This window comes from Oryzias latipes, chromosome 20, assembly GCF_002234675.1.
Source record: "Oryzias latipes chromosome 20, ASM223467v1".
Lineage (NCBI taxonomy): Eukaryota > Metazoa > Chordata > Actinopteri > Beloniformes > Adrianichthyidae > Oryzias > Oryzias latipes.
The window spans coordinates 17,639,627-17,665,783 of record NC_019878.2 but is presented as its reverse complement, the minus strand read 5'-3'; the positions used below and the strand labels follow the sequence as shown (position 1 = coordinate 17,665,783).

Sequence of the window (26,157 nt, the reverse complement as noted above, 5' to 3'; positions counted from 1 at the left end):
ATTGTTCTGTACTTTGAGAACAAATATTTGGCTTTTTTGCCCCTCCATCTGGTAAGCGTGCCATTGAAATTGATACCAGATTTGTTTGCGTTTCTACATACAAATAGAAAATATGACACTTATTGCAGTCAAACCTTTAACCCTTGTGTTATCCCTTGTGTTGACATTGGGAGCGAGGTCATCTAGACCCACTAGACAGTGCTCTGAACTTTTTTCTTCAATGATTCGTGATCCTCATTGGTGTCCATGGATTACATGAAATCCTCTCCACCTTTGTCATGGTAGGGATAACACGTCAATGGTCATCTTGACCCCATGGGATAGCACAAGGGTTAAATCAAAAACTCAAACAATTTAGCATCTTTAAAAAAATCTTAAAAGTTGTATTTTATTAAAAAAAAAAACTACCATAGCAACATTAATGAAACGTTTAGAGTAAATACAGTTGGGCAAAAAAGTATTTATTCAGTCACTAATTGTGCAAGTTCTCCCACTTAAAAAGATGAGAGAGGCCTATAATTTTCATCATAGCTAACTATGAGAGACAAGATTAAAAAACAATTCCAAAAAATCAAAGAGTCTGATTTTTAATTAATTTATTTGTAAATTATGGTGGATAAGTATTTGGTCACCTACAAACAAGTAAGATTTCTGGTTCTCACAAACCTGTAACGTCTTCTGTAAGAGGATCCTCTGTATTAATTGAACCTGTTTGAACTGGTTATCTATATAAATGACACCTGTTCACAACCTCATACAGTCACACTCCAAACTCTACTATGGCCAAGACCAAACAGCTGTCTAAGGACACCAGAAACCAAATTGTTGACCTGCACCAGGCTGGGAAGACTGAATCTGCAATAGGTAAGCAGCTTGATGTGAAGAAATCAACTGCGGGAGCAATTATTAGGAAATGATAGACATACAAGCACAATGATAATCTCCCTCCATCTGGGCCTGGGTCCTGGAGTGGCCTAGCCAGTCTCCAGATCTCAACCCCATAGAAAACCTTCGGAGTTGAAATTCTGTGTCCCAGCGATAGCACCAAAACATCACTTTTTAAGTGGAAGAACTTGTACAATTGGTGGCTGACCAAATACTTTTTTGCCCCACTGTACACAGAATTAACTTACGTCTTACAAAGACAAATTACACGCAAATCGATTTCATAAGCTTTTATTTACATGCAATAGTGCTCCAGCATGTTCAGCCGCGCGACATGCCTGCACTTTTCAGGGAGTGTAGATTCAAGATGTCCTTCATTTTGATCACAAACGTCTCTGTTGAAGACTAATACTTTTGCGCTGAGCAGTGAAGAAGGAATAATACTGACACTCTTGTCACAGCACCCTCATCCTGACAGTCATTTGGTAACCAGCAAATAGGTAAACATAGAAGTGGCTGCAGTGTAAGTCGAGCTTATCCATGACTGAGTTATTTTCCAGAATCTCTCCCATTCAGTGATTTAAAAAAAAAAAACAGAAAAAAATAAATAACTATACAATATATAATCTCTTGGATGCTACTGAAAAGGTTTATGTTGCATACACTTTGTTAATAGCTTGTTAATGATGAGAAATGCATAATACATTTGTGTTACTGCTATACAAATGACAGTTCATGCGGAGGAAACACAACAGAGATAAGAGCAGGAGAGCACCTCATGATAACCGCATCAGAATGATTAGCGTGGCCCCTTTATTTCTGTTGTGTGTCCAAAAACAAGTACCTAAGGGGATTTTTTTGTTTTGTTTTGTTTTAGGGGGAGCAAAAAGAAAAAAATAGGAGGAGAGAGTCAAAACGGGAAGTGCTGAACTGAGAAGGAGAGATGTTTTAATGCCCCTCCAGGGGAGCAGAGTTTAGTGCCACAACTCCCTTAGTCTGTGAAGTGAGCTGAAAGAGGAATAGTCTTTTTTTCAATATGAAAATAACCATATATACAGTATAATCAGACACCTATGTACAAAGCCATAAATATATAAATATCTGTCATACAAAAATAAATATTTTCTCTTGTTTTTGTCAGTCTTTTATGCGTCTGTAGAGTCAGATGTCCCTTTGCTTTCTGGAGACACTTCATTCAACATGATGTCCTCTTCTTGTATTGTATCTTGGGATTGTTGTGTTCCAGCTGCTGAAGACTGTGCAGAGACGGTTTCTTGATCTTCAAGTGACAGAAGATACAGAGATGCTGGCTCTGGAGGGTAAGAATGGAGGAAATCTTACTCAGGAATATATTTCTTTAGCAGAAACACTTCAAAAACAGACCTCTTCACAACAAGCAAAAAACTATTGACCTACTGGCCGATTTTCTTTAAATATGCAAAAAAAAATAGTCTAACAATGGGGTAAGAAAAAAAGGTCTCATCAAGAATTCTTATTTTAAGAAATAAAAAACTGGTCAGTTTTCTCAAACTAAGATTGATAAGAATTTTTTTCTTGCAAGAAAAAAAAAGACTTTCTTTAAACAAGGTCTTTTACTTTTAGATTCACCTTTTGCTTGGAAAAAAACCCCTTTAAAATCAACTTCCTTATTTGGCTCTTTCTATAGAGATCTTTAGTGCTTGTTCTATACATACTCGGGGCAGACTCCGCTGCTCCGTCTCCACCACACAAGCTGCAGTTGCCTCCCGCTTCCTGTGGGCTGACGAGTTGATGGGAGCATGCCAGGAGCTGATGGGTGGAGCTGTCAGGAAAACAGCATGTCTGCTCGTGATGATCAGGGCTACAAAAATAAAAGGCATATTTAATGATAAAAATGTGAAAGAATCCTGATTTTTTTAGAGGTTTTTTTCTAAAAAATGACAAAACAAAAAGTAATGATATTAAGATGATCTAAAATATACTTTTTTTGTTTCTTAAAGTTTTTGTTTTTAGATAAGAATAATATATCTAAACCACACCTGCTGGAGAGCTGGTAGACAGGCAAATGCCCATTTGATGGTGTCTGTGGCAGCAATGTGTTGCACTCCAATTCACAGTCCACCTCATCCTGTAAAGCAAATTGAAACATTACAAAAATAACTCTAGGAAATTAAAAGTTTGGATTAGTCTGCGATTTCTTATACCTGCTGTATTCCTGGCAGACAGTGTTTTGGGTGTTGAACTTTGCCGTTTTGAGGGAACTCGCCATTAGCCGGGTAAACACCGTGTTGAGCTGCCATGTGGGCGTCCAGCGGACAGTGTCCCACCAGAGCAAGCCCCTGAAGCGGAACCATTGTGTACTGACATGAAGATACCGGAGTCACCACAGCAGGAAAACACAGATCGGATGTTTGTTCTATGGAAAACAGAGAGAAAGGAATCACAAGTGTGACAGGAAAAAGTCTAGACTTTTTTGGAGAGGCTTAAACAGCAGAGAAGGACACGTACTCTGTTTGGCCCACGCTCTCCAGAGGCAAAAAGAGATGAAGACAACAATGATGAAGACGAATGCTCCAAGGACGATACAAACTATGCGGTAGGGCAGGTCGCCGGGTCTAGGCACCAGCCTGCTGGGCGCCGTCTGATCTGGGTCTGGGGACTCTGACGGGACAGGTCTGGGATGGTGGGGCCGAGCTGAGAAAACCAAAAGGTAAGCTAATGAGAGATTCTGCCACGCCCAAATAAAAAAAAGAAATCAATCATCTATACGCCAATGCTGCAGAAGAGTGACCTCACCTTTCGTTTCCAGGATCACCACATTGCCAAATTCGCTTTCTCCCTTCTCGTTGAAACTCTGCATCTTGATATCGTAAGCCGTCTCCGGCTGCAGGTCAGTGATGGAGTGCCAGTAACGGTCCCCCTCCACCACATCCTTCTTGTAGTCACTGTCATTATCACTGTCAGTGGGGCGGTAGTAGATGTAGAAACCGTAGATGGGTGTGTTGTTTACAGGGGTGTACTGTTGAGGGACAAACAGGGAGCTTAAAATAGGATCCTCTTGACAAAAAAGCAGTTCTGTTTTCAGAACACTCACGGTCCATTTCAGAATAATAGTGGTTTCGTTGATTGCTTCGTTGTAAGTGATGTAGGGCCCATCGATGGGACGCTCGTGCGTTCTGCCCCCCACCACCGTGTAGGCCTTTGAGGGCGCACTGGGCGGGCTTGAGCCGATCACGTTCACGGCCACCACCCGAAACTTATAGGATGTACCTGCAGAGGGGGAAAAAAATTAGCTTGACTCGTCTTTCTGGTCAGTCAACTCCCCCCCTCAGTTCTATTTTAAAGGTTGAGTAATGATGTTGTTTTACGTCTTCCTTTTCTGAACAAATGTTTTGTTAATTGTGACCCAGTTATGGTTTTGATGAACGGCAGCAATCACTGGAATGACTAACAACACTCATTATGGTGATAAATTTAAAGACCGTGAGAACGTAATTATGCATGTTATCTTCATTGCAATTATATGGGACATTCTACAACCCCCCCCCCCCTTGGAAAAAAAGGAAAAAAAATAGTTTAAACTGTGTGTGTTTTGTTGACCGACCTTTTTCCAGGCCTGTGATTTCCACGGACAGCCTAGACGGGGGAATGTTCTCCACCGCCGTCACCCAGTCCTCGCCTGCCCTCTTCACCTTCTTGTACTCCACCCGAAATGACTGGATGGGGAAGCCGCGATTGCCACGAGGAATCCAAGTCACATACGCCGAAGTCTCTGTGGCTGTAGAGACCGTGGGCTTATCGGGAGCTTCGGGAGCTGCGGAAGAGGAAGAGGAGGAGGAATGGTGTCAGCCAAACACGGACATAACTCACAGCTGCCGACATCTAAATCTCAGCGAGTCACATCGCATTCACCACTTACTGCTAGCTCATCCTTCAGAGACAGAAATGCAAAAGAGAGTGAGAAGTGTTAGTCAGAAATGTAAGCATACTGTAAGAGGTGGACACTGCTATCCTGTAGACATCTTAATCATTGCTCAGGTGTTATTAGTTTTGGTTAATCAGAGGGTGATCTGTTCCAGCAGGGATGGGGAGGGGGGCTTACGAGAGAGGCTTGGAGAAGGAACAGCCGGAGTCTTAGGTGGATCGATTGCTCCACTGGGACCTTTCCGACCTGGAGACAGGAAAAAACAAAAACACATTTAAGTTTATCCAGAAGAAAACACAATGGTGTTATCTCTGAGCATTTTTCTGCTACTTGGAGAAAACCAACTAACTGTGGATCCACATCTAATAAAAATAAATGGCAACCTTACACAAATGCAAAGCCATATTGAATTTGATGACAGCCGTTCAAAACTGACTTTGGTCTTTGTGTAAGATTTGTTGTCCTATCTTCACACAACAAACTGAGGAGAGTTTCACTCTCAGGAGGGCAAATCAGATGTGTATGGCTCAGAAGGGGCATCCAGTTTCAATGTCAACATACAGATGCAATCAGAGGTCCTGCGGCGCGATTTGACTGTCAGTCACAGTGTGGCAGTTTGATAGCAATGCCTTTTAGACCGCGAAAATTCTGACGCCCATGCTAGTTCAAATATCTGCACTTTGGTGAAGAAATTATGTTACATCAACCAATCAGGGACTGAGCTTTGGCCCATGATGTGTTGCTGATGTGATCAGCGGGTGGAGTCCAAAACCAAGAATCTCTTAATGGTAATGCAACACTGATAAAAGGTTCCTCTCATTTTATTCTTGTTTTTATTTTTTTGCCTCCTTGGACTAATGCAGGACAGCAAGTCCTCAAACTGGGTCACAGAGAGACAGAAGTATTGCTGAAAGTGGCAGTCATTCAGACACAGCTCCTGCAGTCAATGGTGAACCTAGATGGGGAGAGTCTCTGAATTATCCCAGACATGGAGACTTTATTACCAATGCTTTTTCAGAGATCTCTAAAATAAATAAACCTGATCTCACAACATCATTTGTTTCTTCCACGCATTGTATATGAAAACTTTGGACAGTAGCAAATTTGAGCCAGAGGCAGCGGATGCAAATTTGCCCTGCGAATGAACGCAGCATTAGTGTTGTACCTTTTCCCGTCCTGAAGGTCATCATGGCCGGCTGTCCCAGACCGGCGCAGTTCTTAGCGGTCATCTCCACTTCATACAGACTGTCTGGCTGCAGCTTAGCCAGAGTCAGCTTCTGAAGAGAGCCGGAGATACTCCTCGATGTCCAGTCCGCAAGACCGTCTCCCACCTAAAGGAGAAAGAGGTTAACTCAGCACCAAGAAGTAAAAATCATACTCTATCAGTCGCAAAACAAAAGGTGTCAGTTTTACCTTTTTGTATTTAATCACATACTCCAGCACAGGAGGGGTGTGTTCGTGCCGTGGCCTCCAGATGAGATCGTAGTGGTCGGCCTTGCCTGTGCGTGGCTGACTGAGGATGATGGGGGCTTCTGCGGGCACCAGCTGTCCTGTAAGCTCAGAGCAGTCCAGAGGCAGCATGGCCCCAGAGACCCCGGGCTTTATCGGAGGCTGCTCTCTCAGGACTTTGTCTGGACTGAGTGGACGATAGATTGACGGCAGTCGCCCCCGAGACAAAATCCCTACAAAGACATCAATGGCCAAATCTAAATGTCATTAAAAAGAAATCAAATCAGAGAGGTATCACCAGACCTAATCTACTCACCAGTTGATACAGTGATGAGGCGAGCAAAGGCCTGTGCGCTGCCCACGCCATTCTCCACCATACACTGGTACAGGCCTTCATCCTGAGACCCCACGTTGGAAACGCGCAGCTTATTCGAGGTCAGGCGGTGGCGAAGAGATGGGCTGAGCGGTCGGGCATTGTGGAGCCACATCACGGAAGGGGTGGGTTTACCTCTGGCATCGCAGGTGAAACGCACCGTGCTTCCATAGACAACTTCTTGCTGCTGCAGCTCCACTGTCACCCGAGGAGGCTCTGCAAGACGAAGAAACCAAGAGGCTGCAGATGAGCTGACCCCCAATTACCAGACTTACTTTTTAGGCATTGAGTCATCTCAGTTTAAAAAAACAGAGGCGTGCACAAGGATATTTGACACGGGGGGAGGAGGGCAGAGTCAGACAGGCCAGCTAGTTGATGGTTGGCTGCTTGTGAATGAGGGAAAAGACAGAACTCATTAAAGCTACAGCAGCGGGCTGACTTTAATTAGAGCCAGCTGCAGAGAGACAGAGTATTCATACACACACATGCACACGCACACAAAATCACTGTAAAAACAGTCATCCATTACTTAGACACATTCAATCAAGTGCTAGTGTGTAACAGAAATCTCTGTCTCTATGCTTTTGCACACATGCAGTCCTGTCTTATACCAGGAGTCAGAAAGGTTGTAAAACCCATGAAAAAAAAAAAAAAATTGCTCCAAACTGACTCAAATGAACAAATATTTTAGTTAGCAAAAGTGTTTACAGACAACGACCACCTTACCATACACGTGCACATCGTAGCGCACAGTGGCAGGGCTGTCAAAGTTGATGATGTTGCCCGCTTTGCAGATGTAGACGCCAGAGTCTCCTTCATCCACAGCGTCGATTAGCAGGTTGCTGAGCAGGAAGTGTGTGTTGTTGTGGGAGCGCAAGTCATGGTCATCCTTGGTCCACGTCACCTGCGGAGTGGGGATGCCGCTGGCGACGCACTCCAGGACGAGCCGCTGGCCTTTGGTCACCATGATGGAACGCTGCGCCGGCGGGTAAATGATTCGAGCCGCTTCGGAAGTGGAACCTGAAGTAGAGGAGGACGTTACCCAAAATATGAAGCCTGGATGCTCTGACTTTGATGATGAGGAATGCATTCGTGTTAACGTGCGAGCGGGATGAAGATCTCACATGTGCAACACAAGGTTCTGCAGAAACATCAGCGAGTCTTTATGCTCAGTTTTATGATTCAAACTATGATAGAATATCCAAACATGTCAGTTGCAGCTCAAATGTACTTAAAAAAATGTATTATTAATTTACAACAAACAATAAAATAAAGTAGCAAAAGACTCACGGCGTATGCGTAGACGGTCTGTGGATATGGAGGTTTTGACCTCCTGAGTGATGGGGTTGTAAGCAGCACATTTATACGGTCCCTCATCTTCCTGTGTGGCATTAGCGATCTGCAGGTTCCCTGATGGCATGATGAGGTAGTTTCCTACAGATGAGAAATTAGAAGAAAAAAAAGTCAAGGAATTGTTGAGAAAATATTAGGAAACACTGCCCAGAAAAATAAGAGCTGGACAAAAAAAGAAGAATGTATTGTGAAAGACTTTGTAATCCGAGCTCTATCTGCCATTTCAACAGTTGGCTGCGCAGTCAGGAGGAGCCACAGAGTGGCGCTCTTGAGGCTGATTGAGCATGCTCAGCCAACACTGGTCATTTCCTCACAGATAAGCAGCAGATAGCCGTACCTACAGCTCCCAGGCATCATCAACATACCGGCCACAAACCACTGGAGCTTTTCTTCTCTTCCAGGCAACTTGGAAGTAAATACTTTGAAAAATAAACAACCGCATTCCCATGTTTCAACATTCTCCAGATAATAGCCTTATCACCAGTTTTATGAAGACTCAGATAACAGGATTGTAGCATTCCGGTAAATTATGAAGATAATACGGGAATTAGGAGAGCAATGAGGGTGAGATTGGGTATCTTTAGATCCAAATGGACCTCGGCAGCAGAGCACTACCTTTTGACGTTTCCAGCCATTCCTGCTTGACGCTGTAGCGGACCTGCGCCTTGGGTTGACTCTCAGGGAGGTGACACTCAATGACGGCCGTGTTGCCTTCATCCACTTCGATTTCCTGCTGGTCGTCAGGCTCAAAGTCTCGCAGTTCTGAAAAACACAGTAAATTTGTCACATAACTGCAGCTTTATTCAGCATAAATCACATCTGAGTGCTCGAGTACACAGCCAGTTCTCAAGTTTACAAGAAGAAAACCACAATATTCTGAGCAATAATACCACACATGGATAACAACCCTCCCTCCTATCAGCCTGTCTCTGCTGTGTTGCAACCACATTTCCGCTGTGTCGCTAATGTTTTCTCATAAGTCAACTTTCTGCTTATCGATTTAAAAAAAATTAAGTTATTTTTTGTTCATGTCTCTGTGGGAAATATGCTATCCTTAATGTTTGGCAATAAGTCATTAATCCTGCTAACATTATACTGGGATCCAGTTGAGTCTGTGGGAAACGGAGGAGTGGGATTGCCGGGGCCATGTGATCCAACTGCGTCCTGCAGACATGGAGTCTGCGGAGCAGCGACTCTCACCTGACCTCTGACTTCCCCTAAACCCCTCGAATGAGCGGCCCAGAGGCCCGAGCTCCGGGTTAAAGGTGAGAGCGCAGCATCCGATGGGGTTTCAGAGAAAGATATCCAGTTCGGCTTTGAGAGGAAGCAGCAAAACCCTTCTCAAATAGGAGGCCGGAGGGGCCAAAATAAAAACCAAAAAAACCCATTAAAAAAAAAAACCTTAGCAGGAGAGACGTTGTCATTTTCTTAATATGAAGCAGAAGGAAACTGAAATGAGAGTGAGGGAAGAAAAACAGCGAGGGAGAAATTGAAAAATTCGTCATGTAGAAGTCCAAGAGTGAAATGAAAGATAAATAAAACTTCTCCAGGAACGCAATAAACGTCTACCAGCTTTTGTTGATTTACTCTTAGCAAATACAGAGCCTCCATTCTTTCAGGAGGTGCTACAACTGCTGTATTTTTCTTGGAACGGTAGCGCTGTTCAGCACAAAAAGAGAGAAACCGCGCTGCTTTTACATTCGGTCAGCTGATTAGGCTTTGTATACAGATCTAATTCAACAAGCAAAGTTCCGTCATTCTATCCTCCGATAGGGACACCGGAGTAATTTACTCAAAGCACTGATTAATTCACCCGCAAGCTCTGGATCAGTCTCTCTGTCTGCATCTGGAGGAGCGTTGATGGGAGAAACAGGGAAGAAGGGGAGCACGCACACACATGTGCAGACGCCCAACATGACTCCGTCTCAGACTCGGATGCTTGAAAGATGGGAATCCCAGCCAGGACATGTCAAGCTTTAGTGGTGTGTGTAAGAGACTCGTTGGCGCTCCATTTGCTAAATCAATCAGGTGGTGTTTTTACAGACAACCCTCTTCCAAACTCCGCCCTAACACATACACAAGAGTCCCCATGTCCCGCATTCTTCACAACAATGTGTGTGCGATCTCCGTCTGCGTGGGACGTGCGCCTCTCAGGTGCGCACTTTGTGTGTCCCACGCGGACGGGGAACGGATTGAACACATAAAGCCGAGCACTGGGGCAGCACGCCGCTTCAAGGAAGATGACGCATTCATCATCTTTATGTGCAGCAGTAGGAGAGCCCAGCTCGAGAGCCTTATTCCAAATCGTGGCGAGTCTGTGCAGCTACGATACGCAGGAGGGCAACTGTCAGTGCGGGAATTCAAGCAGGAAGCTTTTTTAACTCGGTGCCAAAAAAGCGCAGATACTTCACAGTCAGATAGTGTGGAGGGGCTTTGATCAACATATCCCCCGATCGTGAAACGCAAGCACGTACACACTCCCAGCGGAGTGATTCCTTAGGCAATTTCAGGGTGGCCGGAGAGAAACCATTATTAAATCAAAGATGTTTTTTAAAGAAGAGGAGCATTTTGTTATCTCAGCATGCCTCTCTGCCCAATGGGCGGGAAAAATGGAGACGGCAAAAAAGAAGTCGAGAGAAAGTGAAGGGAAAAAAATGATGTGAGTGCGAGGTTACGCAGGGCCTGAAGGAGAATGTGACATCACGTCTCATCTTGTGGGGGGGGATCTTGTCCCAACTGGCCTAAAAACACCTCCAGCTCCTCCGGTGAAGAAAGCCTCATACATCAATCAAATCACTGCGTGTAAAACAATACTGTCAACAGACGCTTTTTTCTCACCTAATGGCATGTTCTGCTGTTGCCTCCACCCATACACTCTATCCACCCCCACGCAGACACACAACACCCTTATCTCCCCCTCAGCCCTCTACCCAATAATGGGGTCGTAATTTTTGGCAGGCCCTGCTGTCGGGCCCTAAGGATTGGAATGTGGTGTTGTGGGGAGCAGAGGGGCCAATGTAGGTGGCGAAGGGGTGGTGTCCTTCCTTCCCCGCTCATGCTGGCCTCCGGCCCTTGGGTCTACTCCATTCCTGGAGCTCAGGTTTCACGGTTTCGGGCCCCCCTTTCAGTCCCTTGATGCGTATCAAGTATAACAGACAGAGCAGCAAAGCTCTAAAAGTGTCAGCATGAGGAGTCGTCGATATGAACTCTATTAGACCGACAAGACGCAGCAGAAAAATTGCTGTTTTGTTTGTCTGCAAGCACTAATTGCTTATTGCACTTCCCAGTAATGTGCAGCAGATTCTCACTGCAGGAACCAAAACTGTAGCTGGTCTGGGCCTTTTGTGAAATTATATTCAGACTAACCGCAAGCAGTGGAAAATTACAAGGTTTACAGTGTTGTATTGGTAAAGAGTCGAAGCAAACAAATACCACCCCTTCATTGTCTTTGTTCCCCTTGAGGAAAATGAAACCAAGTCGCTCTTTGGATCTCCTGACAAACCAGCGAAGGCTTTAAAGAGGTCTGTGTGTTTGTGTTTACTTGTCACAGCTTTGTGTGGGTGGCTACTCACTGGCAGCGGTGACGTTTGCAGGAACACTGGCCAAAGCTCCGGCACCGGTGCTGGCCACACACTGGTATCTGCCCAGCGTTAGGTTGGAGAGAGCGGGGATGAACAGGCTGTTGTGGCCAACCACTACGCCCAGGTCTCCGTTCGCCAACGGCTCGCCGTTGAGGCGCCAGCTGACTTTGGCGGAGGCAGGTCTGGCGCTGCAGTGTAAGGTGACGCCGCCTCCTAACTTCTGCACCACAGACTGAGGCTCTTCGTCGAAAAATGGCACTTCATCTGAGGAGGAGAGTTACAGTTAGACAGCTTAATAATTAAAAGGATCTTTACTGTATCGCTATTTTATGACCTAAGTACAAGAATCTAATGATTCTATCTTAACAACTTTCCATGAAACTAAGCTCTCTTTCATAATCAATCAAAAGGGTAGATGGCACCTAATTATTTACACTTTTATTTGGTTTAGTCTTCTTTCACACTGCACTGGATGGGAACACTTCCCCCTGAAAATGCCCTGTAGTTACAGCACCATCTCATTCGGGGGTGCTATTACCCCAAAATAACCGCTGACCAAAAAAATAGTCACAAACTTTCTGCATTCCTTTGATTTTCTTTTTTTTAATCTTTTTTTTTTAATGAATTTACATGTATCCAACAGTCTGATCAACTGTTTGATAGTTGATCAGAGGTGAAATTTAGACCACTGTACGATGATATGAGGAAAACTCACAATATGCAATATTAGGGATCAATTTTGCGATGATAATATAACTTGTGATACATGAACAAATAACAAAACAGCTAAATACGGTACATAATCTCCATTTAACTGCAACAGCTTAATTTAAATAAGAGTCAACATAACTTAATTTATACTCCAAATGACCTTTGTCTACATAACAGAACATCTAACATAATAGGAGTCCACCCGATTGGTCAGCAACGTGAAGGGCTCCATCTGATTGGTCAAATCCATAAAGTGATTTATTTGATTCGTTAAATACTTCAAACTGCCATAAGATTGTTTGAGCACATCTAAGGTTACCATTTATTGCAATTTTTGGCGACTTCTGCGATATGCGTATTGCACAGTCTGATATCGCGATAACGATAAATTTGCGATTTATTGTGCAGGCCTAGACCACTGGATGTTTTATTTTCATTTTCTTTACATAGTAAAAGGCCAACAAATGTTCATAAAAGAAGATAAAAGATACAAATAAATCCCTAGTCATGGATCGACAGTTTAACACCAAAGCTTTAGCCCCAGTGTTGACATTCTTTCGACTACTGTAACTCTTCAACCGTTTACGCAGTTCCAGCGGATTCTGAAGCGCAGAAAAACAGCCTTGTGCTGACATGCAACACTCTACAGTTGTGAAGGGCTTACACAATCACCGCAAATCAGCTGATTCTTCCGCGGAGAAAAGCGGCTTTGCGCCAATCGTGATGTGTTGCATTTTGCTGCAAAGCGTTATGAAAAGCCGTGTTTATGTTGATTGTGTAAACGGTCGGAGAGTCAAAGAGTGTGTGTGATTTAGGCGTCATTGGTGACAACTGCTGTCTTAAAGGGATGAAGAAATATGTTGCACAAATTCGTCTAAAGCAAATTTATCTCCTAAATCCTTTATTTCAATGAGTTCATTAATGAATTAATTGGTACATTACAGCAATTCCCCAAACAAGGCTTCTATTCTTTTCCAGTTCACCCACGGTGCATCTGCAGCTATGGCTCATCCAAACAGCTCACTTCTTCAAATTTATTTCAAACAAACTGCAGAGACTGCTGCCAGACATCCAAACACTTCGCTTTCTGTGTTGGACCCACATTATATTGACCCTGGCAGGATTTATTCTGCTCCAGGTGTCCACAAAAATTGATTAAAAAAAAGGCCCTTTTTGACGCCAAGACTTTTTTTTTTAATCAGACTTTCAAATATATGGGGGGAAAATGGCCATAAAACTAGAAAATACAATTTAAAAAGACAATTATGGCATGAATCTGGTATGTTGTGATGTCTACTCACCAGTGGGTGAAGCGCCACCCTGCAGGCAGAGCAACAGTACTGCACCCAGTGCAAAAACCACTGTAGTCCTTTTCTTTCTCATCCACGGAGTCCAGTAGCGCTTTCCAGACATCTTCCATTCACTAACCCCTGAAAAACACAACAGAACACGGTTAGAGAGTCATTACCATGTTTGGCGCTCTCAAAACAAACAGCACCAGCGAGGTTGTGCTGACTGACTCAAAGAAAAACAGCGAAACTTGAAGGGATGACAAAACTGTCCAAACTCAACTTGAAAGCCTGCAACTTTCAGCCGAGAGGTGAGAGCCAGAGTCACAGGAGCCCCTCGCCATCTGCTTTAATCCAGCATGCATGCACACGAGCGCAAACAGACCGCCATTAACGCAACCCAGGTGAGGTGACGCGCTCTGCAGCACCCTCAGCAGCCAAACCCCTGGCACAAACAAAGCCTTTCTTTTCTCTCAGCCCCCATCTCCCCACAGAACTGATCCCCTCTGCCTACATCCGCACCCATCAAAGGGGCGCCCTCATTCTGCGGGCCGCAACCTGAGCCCTCCGCTTTCCCGCTCAGGTGTAACTGATACAGGTACAGAGAGGAAAAGAGGAAGGGGGAGAAGAAGAGGTTGTATTCAAGACATGGGACAAAGAGTACAACCGAGGGGGGGGAGTGGATATCACAGCAGAGAGGAGAGGAGCTCCTTTGTAGGAGAAGACGATGGTCAGAATATTAACAGTTAATGCAGAGAGGGGGAGTTTTTCTTTCCTTCGTCTCTCGCCGCCAAGTTTCCCGAATTCTTTCCTGTCAGGTTAAACTAACAACTTCCCTTCAGGATGGGGAGGACGGTTCTGCAAATTCTGAACCCCCCACTTTTCTCTCACGCACGCCGGGCCTGTCACTGCTCAACTGTCCTGCATGGACTGTGGTGTAAATGTGGAACCAGAACACAGCTTTTTCACAGACATGTTTGTCCTGACCCGATTATGGCTCAGAGGAATGATTAATGCAGCGCCCTCGCATGCACATAAACACACACACACACAGGAGGGCTGAAGCAGGACAGAAAGAGAATGGAAACTCTTACAGCGCACCTTCATCATCTAATAGCAGCAGTAAAATTTGTTTAGCTGCCTGGCACAGTTATTGAAAATGAGTAAAGGAGTAGGCTAATGGAAAAACGTCTGCAACTGTGAAACAAGACCACACATCGCTGTACCACATTTTAATTGCATTTATGATTGCATAAACAGTTTAGATGATGAATTCTGAAGACATTAAAGCAATTCTTGCTTAAAAACCCAACATAGGGATAACTAATTGGATCAATTGAAAAGAGCCTGCTTTGAAAAAAAAAAAGGGGGGGGGGGGTTCTGATCAGTTCAGAAGCTGGAAATACAAGGAGGGAAGAAAACTTGGAATATTGGACGGAGTCACACAGACACAAGCCAGCAGAGACCGGTCTCACGTTGAGTATCTCTGCCAATCAATCCTAGAAAGATTCTGCAGCACGCCAATATGCATTTAACCAGAGGAGAGCAGGGAACCTGAGATGTGTAGCTCATAGGGAGGCTTTTACCAGGAGTATATCCTAGGGATAAACTAAACAATCAGCAGAGCTGAAGCAGCTTTTATTTATTTTTGCCATTTATGACTAAAAAAAAGGGAGCTTTTTAACCATTCAGGCTGATAAATATCCCAAATCTCCAATTCAGGACAAAAAAAAAATCTGTGCAAGCTGAAGCCAAAAGTAACAGTCCCAAAAGCCAAAACAAAGGGCTTGAATACACAAAACACACCCATCCACAGTCAAGAAGGATCTTTTTTTTTAATAGACTTTAAGTTCTTTAATGTTTACGTCTTCTACTTTTCTTAGTCCGTTTACAAACTCGCAGAGATAGCATGATTAAGTTGCAAACTGTGGATATCAGCTCTAGCAGGAGCCTTGCAGACATGTACAGTTTGATTTACTCCCTGGTCTAAACAGACTGGCCTATCAGTAGCGGGCCCACACTGTAAACAAACAGTCGGCTTGTGGGGTTCCAGGAGCCGAAGAGCTGAAGGTCTGTGGCTTTTGTGGCTGCTTGACGTATGGACACAACCCAGGACAGCTGCCCGTAAAAAACACACGTGTGCCCAAACACCTGTCTCCAACTGCGAGAGTCGCTACCCATAAACCACACCAGTCGGTCAGTGCTACCTCATACCTGTCCGGTTCTGCAAAGCACACAGGAGGAATAGATAAGGAGAGAGGTTGTATGAGCTTGCCCCCGTCATGCATCATTTATCCCTAAAAAACAGCTTTACTCCTCCAAACCTGTCTGCCTGATTCATTGGTCAGCCGGGTCCTGTTTGCTTTGCAGACACGCTGCCTCAAGATGAAAAGTTGGCCTGACATCTACGTCTAACTTTTTCCATCCATCCTGCCCGGAGAAGCCACAGGAGTAGAGAGAAGAGCCTCCCACGCATCAGCGAGGCTGATAAAAAACAGAGCAGCAACAAGACAGCCACCCTAAATTGCCAGAGGCCGGTGTGTCTGTGTGCGAACTTGAAACCCTGCGGAAATCTTTTAGGCATTCCAAATCTGGCAGTACTTCAGCCTCCTCATAACTTCATAATCTTTTTTACTTAGATTAAACTTTTGTTACAATAAAAAAACAAGAAAAACTGTTTTTTTTATTTTCTAAGATGCTTTATTAACTTTTGGGGAATAAAAGATGCTTTTTGACTTTTGTGTCACACAACATTTGAAAAAAAGGATGTTATAAATGTTAGAAGGCTAGAAGCGTCCATTAAAGATCCACTCTGATGAAAATTGTATTTTGGGTGTCTTCAACATGTTTTTGAGCTATTTTTCTAATGATGGAGGACATATATGAAGAAAAATAAGCTCAAAATTGCATTTCTGGGTATTTCTTTATCATTCTGAATCAGGAGCAGATAAAAAAATGCTGTTCGAAAAGAGCTTTTTTGTGATGCAGAAAATACACTGGGCGGGCCACAAGCTCCCTGTTCTTAGTTCTCAGCAACAGGGAGGGGAAGGGGAGGCGGGATCGCTCCAACAATCCCCACCTACAGGTGTGAACTTCTAATCAACTACTGCCGCTCTGCAGAAACTATGTCCTATGTTTTTTTTTTTCATTTTGGCTAAAAACAGCATAATCATAAAGAGCCATAGATAATCGGTGTGGGACTTTAAGTCACGGGAACCTTTTAAAAGCTTCTTGAATGTTTGAGAAATTAAAAAACAAGTTCAGTACAAAGTATTTAGTCAGCTAAACCTTTGGAGTTTAGGGATTTGTGCTTAGTGCACATCCTTCAAAGGATAACTGTAGTCTCAGTGGCTTAATTAAATGGTCTCGATGGAGAGGCTTGAAACCATCTTGGCTTCCCTTTTCTTGTGGTCCCTTCTTTGGGAACTTAAGACTTGTTCGGAACGACCTGTGACTTGACCTGGATCCAGCTCAAAGACGGCCCCACAGACCTGAACGCAGGTGTTTGGGGTGTATCTGAGGTCTCCCTGGAATGGCAGTGAGGAAGGAACAGCAAACATGAGGTTGTGTTGGTTGTGTGCAGGCATGCAGTGCGAGTGTCGATGCGCAGCGAGCGAGAGTCACTTGACAGAAGTTTATTGTGAGCGTGTAAAAGTAAAGACACCAAAGCCCCTGTCTTTTCGGGCCACTGCTAGTCCCATTGTCTCCCTGTGTCCGTGGATAAATTCATTTTGACAACCCTGCTAATTGGATAAAACTAGGATGGAGCCTCCTCCCCGAGCTCTCACATTCCATCTGCTTTCTGGCACGGAGAAGACACACAAGAGGGAGGACGTGGTGGAGGGCTCGCAGGGCAGCAACTCCTTCAGAGGAGCTGAGCTGTTGAATATTTATCACCTCCCCAAATTCCCCTCTTCGCTGCCCTCCCTCCAGTTTTACGTCTTTTTACACCCCCCTCCCTCAATCAAGGCCCTCCAAACACCACAAAGCCCCCCCTTTAGATAAACACATGTGGTGTCAAGTGTGAGGAGTGCCGGGGGTTCAACTGCCCCGCTCCAGCCCGAAGCCCACAATGCTGTGCCGCATAGCTGCCATGCGGGAGGCCGGTTGCCCCTGGCGACGCTAACAGGCAGAACGCACCTTAATAGAGTGGAGAGTCATTGTAAAGCAGTGAGCCGCTGCACGGACAAAGACCCCGCAGACCCTTGGAGAAAAGGGAGACGCTACTCTGAAGGGCCCGGGGAAGAGCTGATGGGCCCTGCTCAATGACCAGAGAGAAGAGGGGGGGGGCTCAATGACCAAGAGGTTTGGGAGAAGAGAGCTTGTGGAGGCAAGGGGGGAGAAGGCCTTTATAGATTGATGTGAGATGAGCGACTGGGGTTTGTGCCGGGAGCTGGAGGAGGCGGGAGTGAAGAGTTGACTGTGAAAGCTGAACAGCGACTCAGATTAATAAAGAGGATGTCAACTGGCAGGCGAGCAGGAGGAGAGAGCAGAGCCTCCTCACCGAGGGGAGTGTTTGGGAGAGCGCCCCTGAATGTTCCAACACATTTTGCCCTCACTCCGTCAATCTGCTGGATGGCCTCTTGGCCTGGCTTAGGGGTTTTCTGCTGAGTGGAGCTGGATGAGGACAGAGCTGAGGCTGCTTCACTAACCACATCCACTTCACTATGCCAGCATCAGCAGCACAACACAGCATCCAGACGTCAAAGAAACTATTTTACCTGGAGGTTGCCAAATATTCAACAATACTGAGCACATTTGAAGTTTTGTTTTGGTCAATTTAAAAATTCAAGACCTAAAGGTGTTTATTTTTGGATCAATATATTTGAGAAAAATATCCTTCAGATTTTTAACTCTAAAAATGTAAAAAGCATCAACATCCAGAATCGGAAGTCCTCAACCAGAACTGGAGGTCCCCCCATATCCCTCAAAACTGGCAACCTGGACAGTTACAGTTTTTCCCATTTAAGCTTTAATAAAAATAAATTCTGTAATTCTGAACTCTTTTGGGTTAGGGCAACTTGCATAATTTCCGCTTCCGGCTGATGATGTCAGGCGCCATCTTGTCTGCAGCCAGGTCCCTCTTGATTTTTGACTAAAGTTTGTGTCCTTAAGCTGTAACATCATCATATGACGCTGGTTCACAACCTTTACCAACTGTTTTTAGGATGGGCAAAAGCAGCCGACACACTGCACTCAGAATTCCTTACAAAATAATAGAAATCTCTTAGATTTGCTCCAAACCAGTAGTTCTACTAATTATTTTTTTCTATATAAGTGACACCTAGTGGCCGTGTTGGAAAATGCATGAGAAATCAACATAACAGCAGAAAAATATTGGGAAATTTAACCTGAACCCTTATTTTTTCCATCAGCAATCATCAATCTATTATAAAATAAACAGAATAGAGAGTGAACGCCAAACCTTAGTCCTAAATTACAACAAAGCAAAACTCCAAAATATATTGGAGTGGGAGTTTTTGAAAATGGTAAAACTATTAAGCAGAGAAAACACTATTACACAAGAAGATTGTCAATAACTAATACAAATTTAAGGAAAACAGGTAATTAAAAAGAAATGAAGATTTTATTCCCTCTATGAGTACAACAGCTGAATTGGAGATGTATGCAAAACTAAAACACGGTGCACAGTTCAGTTCACCAGGAAATGTTCAAAAATGCAATTCAGAGAAAAAATATTGACACCTTTATATTTACTGAAATGCAATTAAAACTAGTAGTTACTTTTGCTAAATATCCATGATAACAATTTACTGTTTCAGAGTCAAAATGGACAGAATTCTCTATGGAGAAAGTCAGCATCCGCTTAGGTTGACAGGGACAGTCTCAGGACCTTTCAGTTCTACTTTAAACACTTAAAAATCTTGGCACACAGCAGCTCTCACACTGAACAAGAAGAGAGACTATTTGTCCGAAAATCCCGCTTAACAGGTGGAGAGTGGACCGATCCCAACCCTCCTCTCAAAACATCACTAGTTCTCATGCCATAAAATCACACATCAAAAGCATCTAAGCATCCTTAACGAGGCTGAGAATCCAAACCCCCCCCCCCCATCCCTCCCTCATAATACTCTCCCACACAAACACACACACGCACACAAGTATTAACGAGCTCCAAGCCCTCCTTCAAACTCCCCGAAACCCCGGCACTAACGAGCTACAGAGCGTCTCGAGGATTAACAAGAGGGATCTGGACAGGCCTGCCATCTAGAGGGGGGGGGGGGGGGGGGGTCTAATCAATTAGGCACCATGGCATTTGCATAATTTAGATAACGAAGCTGAATTAACCACAGAGAGCTAATTATGGTGAACACATCCACCCACATTCCTTCCTTGGGATGCCATCCACCTGGCCATGGGAACAGAACCGGATCACTGAGGCCGTTGGGGGAAAGAGGAGCACCTGAGAAGATGGGAGGATGGAGGGAGAGGGATGAAAGGATAAAAGGCATGAAACCAAAGAAAAGGAAAAAGGCAATTGGGATCGGGTTTAGTTGATGGAAGGAAAAAGGCAAAGAAGAAAAAACTAAGAAAGATAAAGACCATTTTAAGAGTTGTTGACTGGAAGGGAACTTTTCATCATCCGTGAGAGTAAATTCAGATTTATTTGAGTTGTCTTGACTAAAATGAAAACAAAGATTTAAGCATGAAATATTGATATTGGCATTTTAGCATAAATTCAATATCATGCATAAGTTAGTGACTGGCAGAAAAATAATGGATTTAAGTCTTTAAAGTTCCACCTCAATCAAAGCGTTCCCAGTGGACTGTAAATTATTAGGAATTACGAGGAAAACAAAGACGTACATGGAGTTATTTGTATGTAAGTGAATGCATCAGAATTGAGTGGAGTATGGATCTTGTGGCCTGCCGATTGTAGATTTTAAGTAACAACTAAGCTCTTTAAAACACCTTTTTTGTCTGCTTCTGATTCACAAAAATTTGAATAAAGGAATACTCAGAAATACAAATTTAGGTTTACTTTTTCTATATATATATATGCCCTCCATCATGAGAAAAAATGCTACAAGAATGTATAAAAAACACCAAAATAACTATCTTTATTGGAGGAGGTCCTTTAAATGTCCTACTAAAAGAGGAAAACGTTGATTTCGACTCTTTTATAGGAAGTCATTGCCATGGCAACATTAGCAACATTAAATATTTGCATGTTAAATGGATTTCTATACACCAAGCAGTTCTGTTAGGTTAAAAGATTTCCATAGATTGTCTGGAAAACCAATATTTAGGATTTCCGAAAGCCTGTAAACTTTAAAGACGCACTCACATTAGCACCGTTACATATTTCGTCAACCCACAACCATGCTTTGACCGCACACACACACACACACACACACACACACACACACATTAAAGCAGGCAATCCCACAAAGTCCTGTAAGATTGTGAAAGTATACTCACAAAGGCACAGAAATATGCAGACCTCAGGAAGTTTTTCCAAAACAGATGCCAACAGGTTTGAAAACCGGCTACCACTCTCCCCCCCCCCCTTCCCCCCCTAACTAAAGAGAATGAATACCGTACATGTACCACAGCTTTTACCCATGCCAACATATATACTGTATACTACTGCCTCTTGTGTGTTAACTGGGAGGGAGGGTTGAGACCCGGGGATATGTGTGTGGGGTGGGTTAAAGGGGCCCCCAAACTCTTTTGGCAGCCCATGCATCAGAGTGAATGGAACCAATTATAAATCAAGAGCAATTTCTCCCCATTATTCAGCAGGAACCCAGAGGAAAAAAATAAAAGCGGGGGGAGCAGGAGGCTACCTGGCCCTGCAACTCTCAGTGGGAGCTGATGGGGGGGGGGGGGGGCAAAGCAAGTGGAAGATTATAAGAAAAACAGACATAAGAAGGCATTTGGAAAAAAAGGAGATAAGGCAGACAGGAAGAGAAATGATGGAATGAAGATAGGCTGTAAACCGAAATAGAACAGCCAAAAGGGGAGTAATAGCAAAAACAGAGGCGAGAAAGGCAGGAAATTGAACCGAGAGGCCGTGGGGCGTCAGGCATGTTCAAGTTGGAGCTCCAGCTGCTGGTTTGAAGTGAAAGCTGCTGGGTATGAAAGTTTCTTAAGAGAAGAAACAGCTGGCGGAGGCCGCTTTCAAAGGGAGCAATCAGTCTGAGGAGCTGGACTTGTGACACATTGCACAGCTACCATTTGCCCTGTCACTCACAGCCACAGATGTGCATGATCCTGCCATGAATTATCATAAAATAAGACTTCATGGTGATATGACTTGGACGGCAAACAGAGACGCTCTGTTGATGGAAAATTCCAGCTCTGATAACCTCAGGGGCCTAATAACGTACTAATCAGGTGCCCAGTGATTTATTCTGTTGAATCCTGTCTTCTGCTGCCAGTCTGGCATTCTTCAATGATTAGTTTTCTCTCTTGAGTGAAACATAATAAATCTGATTACTGGTTCCAGCCCTGGAACACGACCCAGATTCCCTGACACGTCTTTTGACTGCCATTATTGTTTCTCTCACACATGTTGGAGAACAAAACCAATGTGCAGTCAGAAAACACTGCAGGACGGTTTGTAGCCACACATAAAACCAGCCACAATGAGTTAATTTTTTTATTTTATTTTTTACAAGCATGAGGGGATGGATAAAGGCTAGAAAAAAAATCAGAATGCAATCTTTAGCCTGCAAACGAATGATCTATTAGAGCATCGGGGTTGCCTTTGGCTCAGGAAAACAACCCCTAATCTTGTCCAAATTTGCTCTGCACACGCGAGACTATTTGTCGACACACACTTCACTCTCCTACTCCACTCTGGAGTTGATAAATGACCTAATGATGCTCAGAAAGTCTGCATGTCTGAACGAAAGGGAGGTAAGTAAGGAAGGCTGGAGGAACTCCATTATCCAATCAGCAGCTTCTTAAGTTTTAATTCATGGAACAAATCAATCCAGTTGCTTCAGATAACTCCTATTAGCTGGCAAAACATGTTGGTGAAAGCACTGAATTTATTTCATTTATCCATTAAACACTTTGCTTCTGAACTTTCTCCTTTAGTTTTTCCCAGTTTTGGGGGGGCATACTGCATTCCTCTGTTTTCCTCCTGGGAGGATCAGGGGAAGAGAGGTATGCGGCCCCCGGGGAGGGGGTTTGGACCCTGGCCACCTGCCAATCCAGGTGGCCCTCTTTGGTTCTCCGATGTCTGACTGGACACAGAAACTCCCCATAGGGGCACGACAGCCCAAGCTCCGGCCTCCAATCTGTCAACGCCAGAGGGCTAATGCATCGTATGTCAACACACCCATAACGTCCAACGCTGGAAAATAAAGCAAGCTTATTTGGTGACCTGTTTTTTTTTTTGTGTCAAAGTCTGTCAACTCCAAAAAACTAAAAGTGCATGATATCATGAAGTAGCTTTACAAATTTGAGCTCATGGAAATATTCCAAAATCACACAGATGAGGCCACTCATGGACCCAAATGACAAGTGATGCATTCCAGCTCAGAGAGATGATCTTGATTTGACAACACACACATTTGCAGCCAAGACTCTCAGATTCTGTCTGCAGGCTGTTATGACTGCATGAGTCTACCCGCTGTCAGAGAGATGAAAGCGTGCCCTCAGGAAGGAGGTTTTTTTTTCTTCCTTTGTCAATTAACGCCAATGTTACACCCACTACAATAACAATGCTGCTTTCCAGCCCCACAGTCATAACTGTTGCCTTTCTATAAGCGAGACTCAAGCAACAACTGGAGACCTTATGAATCTGCTGGCTGTTTCTAATCATTGAAAGAACCCAGCAGAATTTGATTTACTCCCATATGTAGAGTAAGTTCCTTCATCTTTCTTTTAACCTTCAACTTTTTTATCATTTAAATAGAAAACTCTCCTTTTTTTGGCTGAGGACCCAAAAACACACTGTAGTTTCTTTATTGGCTATGATATAAGTGAAAATTCAGCCCCTTTAGGAAAATGGAAAAAAAAAAAAAAATCCAAGTAGCCATAAGAAAGACACTGGAAAATGTGCTCAGTCTGCCTGGCCGATCATTAGGATCAATGAAATTTAATTTCAGAGCTCTGTTTTAAAGGTCCTGCTGGCAAATGTCACACCAGACTAGAACGAAAATACTATAAAAGCAGCTTCCTGTCATGATCTGCAGGATCTCAGTAATAGCCCCAAAACGCCTCGCAGGGTTTTTCAGTAATTGAATACACTCTTGTCAGTCAAACCTCTTGCAATCTTAACCCTTTGGCAAAAAAGTTTCTATGATCCTGAAGAAGGTCTAAATGTGAAACTTGGTTTTAATTCTTAACTGAGTCCAATTTGAGTGAATAATATTTCTGAATATGTGATACTAGTTGACTAAAGCTGCGAAAAATGATCAAAGTCCCTGATGGTGCCGTTTAAGAAAGAGCTGAACAGCTGAACAAAACGTGATTAATCTTCACATTTGAGAAACTTGAACTTTCAAATCGATTGTTTGAAAAAGTCTGGGAAAATCACAGTGTTTATATATACGTAAGAAAAGGTGCACTTTTTTTTAACATTTCCTAACCTCAGTTAGTTTGGACTCAGCTTTAAACAGGGACATTACTTAACATCCAATTTGCCAATAAACTTGTGGTTTTCAACCCTTCATGTAATTAAAAGAGGCCAAAGCTGAGTGAGAAACAAGGAGATAATCAGACTGGAATCATTTAGTTGAACTTTGATCCGCCCGCCTGTCAAAGATGATTAACAAAAACAACAACCGAACAACAAGGCTCCTTCTTACTGAGACCAATTAATTCGCATATAGGCTGTGCGCCTAATTGGGGGAGGCCAAGGCCATTCGTTTCGACTTTTAATCCAAGTGACATTGATTCAGCGAGAACAATCAGCTCCTCTTGTCTGATGCCATGTCTGTCACTGAATTGCTGAGGTTCCTTCATGCGAGGAGGCAGCGGAGGCTAAATGTAATCCAAATCACTAAACAACACCTGGGGTTGGAAACTTGAGCCCCAACGGCTGTTCCTGCAGGCCTCCTCCAAGAGGATACCCGGCCAACTCTCATTAACAGCCAAGGGACTGGCAAGCAGGCATCCCCTCGAAAGAGAATGACTTACATACTTCTCTGTAAGGATGCTCCTGCAGCTGTCACTTTAATGGGCACAATCTGACCCCAAACCTTCAGTTTGGGGCAATGGGGGTGTTATAAGGTAGCTCTGTGTGGATAGAAACTTAACAACAAACACTGCCAATATCTTAATCATGTATTTTTAGATGCAAAATATTTTTAAAAGCCTTACAAAAACAGACTAACTTATCTTTGTTGTGCTCCCCCATTATCCTATGGAGCATGTCAACCTTCTCCTACCCTATGGGAGCAGCTATAGGCTGAGGCCTGTAAAACCCGGAGGCATCATCCCCTTTAGAGGCATTAAAACGTCTATAATCCCAGCTAGTAGTCTCTGCGGCTTTACGCACGGCTCCAAACACTCACTTATAGCCCGTTGACCTGTAGCAGATCTCAGATACGTGCGGGAGATTAAGGAAAAGTTTGGGGAAATATGGACTAAGAGTTCATCCAATCAGCAGCAGGCTAAGTCCGACAACAAAGTTAACTCTTCTTATAACAAACAGCCGAAAACGCGGAGCAGAACGCGCGATTTGCGTTCAAAACCCAGCGCGAGTATGCGTAAAACTGAACTTTTACAGCTTAAAGTGGAAGAAAAAGAGGAAAAATAAGGAAAAACAACTGCGGTTTTCGGAGTCAGCCGTATGACTATGAACTGAATGTTAATCCCTTTATTACCACTAAAATAGTCATGGAAACGTTCAGATGACCAGCAAACAGGCACCAACGTGAACGTGAAGCGTGGATGCATAATCGTGTATTAGAATAAAATACAAGAATGACTGAGTAAAGCGCCGCAACAACGAGACGTGCGTAAAAGTTCAACTCACCAAAGGCTCGCTCTTCTTCGCACGCTCTTCCTCTCGCCTCTCTTCTTCTCCTCCAAACTTTGTTTTCGCTTCTGGTTTCTCCCTCTAAAGCCTCGCTGCTTTAGTAATTTACTGCGATGCCACCGACATTTTCTTCGGCTCCTCAACTTCTCACATTGAAAGGCCGTTTTTGGATGACTGAGCTCTCAAACAATTCTCCCTTTTGCGAAGCCTTTTTGGGTCCTCCCACTTCCCAAGGAGGAGGAGGGATCTGAACAAAAGGGACTGGCTCCCAAAATCCCAGAGCTGGGAACTGTCAACAGTTTTGAGCCGTTTTCCTCCTTCAAGAAGACTTTTTGGGAGATACCTTTTTTCCACAAATTAGAGTTTCAGATCCAAAACTGACACTTCAAAAAGTTCCTGAAACTAAAATTCCTCTGAACTGATTGGATCTGGAGGAGAAAAGTGCGCCCCCTCCCCCTCCCCCGACTCTGTTCCCCTTGATTTGGTATGCACTGGTCCCCACAGGAGTTTGTATTGACCCCCGTCCATTGAGGTCTGCAGGCCCTCCAGCGCAGCTGTGCGTCGTGCTGTTGTGGTTGGGACCGACCCAGTCAGGACCACAGCACAACCACCACAGCTTGGACCCCCCCCCCCAATATAGGACACCCTGG

The 26,157-nt window shown here is 44.0% G+C and overlaps 1 protein-coding gene across 2 annotated transcripts; it reads right to left on the bottom strand.

Moving 5' to 3' along the window:
* Positions 1–1,160: 1,160 nt before the first annotated feature.
* On the bottom strand, positions 1,161–25,713 carry boc (BOC cell adhesion associated, oncogene regulated). Of its 2 annotated transcripts, none has more exons than XM_004081272.4 (18): positions 25,505–25,713; positions 13,558–13,686; positions 11,537–11,809; positions 8,580–8,726; positions 7,902–8,045; positions 7,338–7,631; positions 6,555–6,827; positions 6,203–6,471; positions 5,955–6,120; positions 4,967–5,035; positions 4,469–4,678; positions 3,959–4,134; positions 3,661–3,883; positions 3,373–3,558; positions 3,069–3,280; positions 2,904–2,992; positions 2,580–2,725; positions 1,161–2,197 (listed from the first exon to the last, which is right to left on the bottom strand). In XM_004081272.4, exons 2-18 carry the CDS (start codon positions 13,667–13,669, stop codon positions 2,031–2,033), a joined length of 3,156 nt encoding a protein of 1,051 aa, XP_004081320.1. In that variant the 5' UTR covers positions 13,670–13,686; positions 25,505–25,713; the 3' UTR covers positions 1,161–2,030. The 2 variants fall into 2 exon arrangements, with proteins under 2 accessions (XP_004081320.1, XP_020568109.1); XM_020712450.2 differs by lacking the exon at positions 25,505–25,713 and adding an exon at positions 13,829–13,904.
* Between the last annotated feature and the right edge of the window lie 444 nt (positions 25,714–26,157).

Excerpts from the sequence above, each read along its gene's own strand:
- boc (XM_020712450.2), bottom strand. The coding sequence starts at position 13,889 with ATGGCGAGGGGCTCCTGTGACTCTGGCTCTCACCTCTCGGCTGAAAGT. Across the intron at positions 7,632-7,901 it reads AGACCGTCTACGCATACGCC|GTTCCACTTCCGAAGCGGCT; the intron begins GTGAGTCTTTTG and ends CCTCTACTTCAG. Across the intron at positions 2,726-2,903 it reads GTCTACCAGCTCTCCAGCAG|CCCTGATCATCACGAGCAGA; the intron begins GTGTGGTTTAGA and ends TTATTTTTGTAG.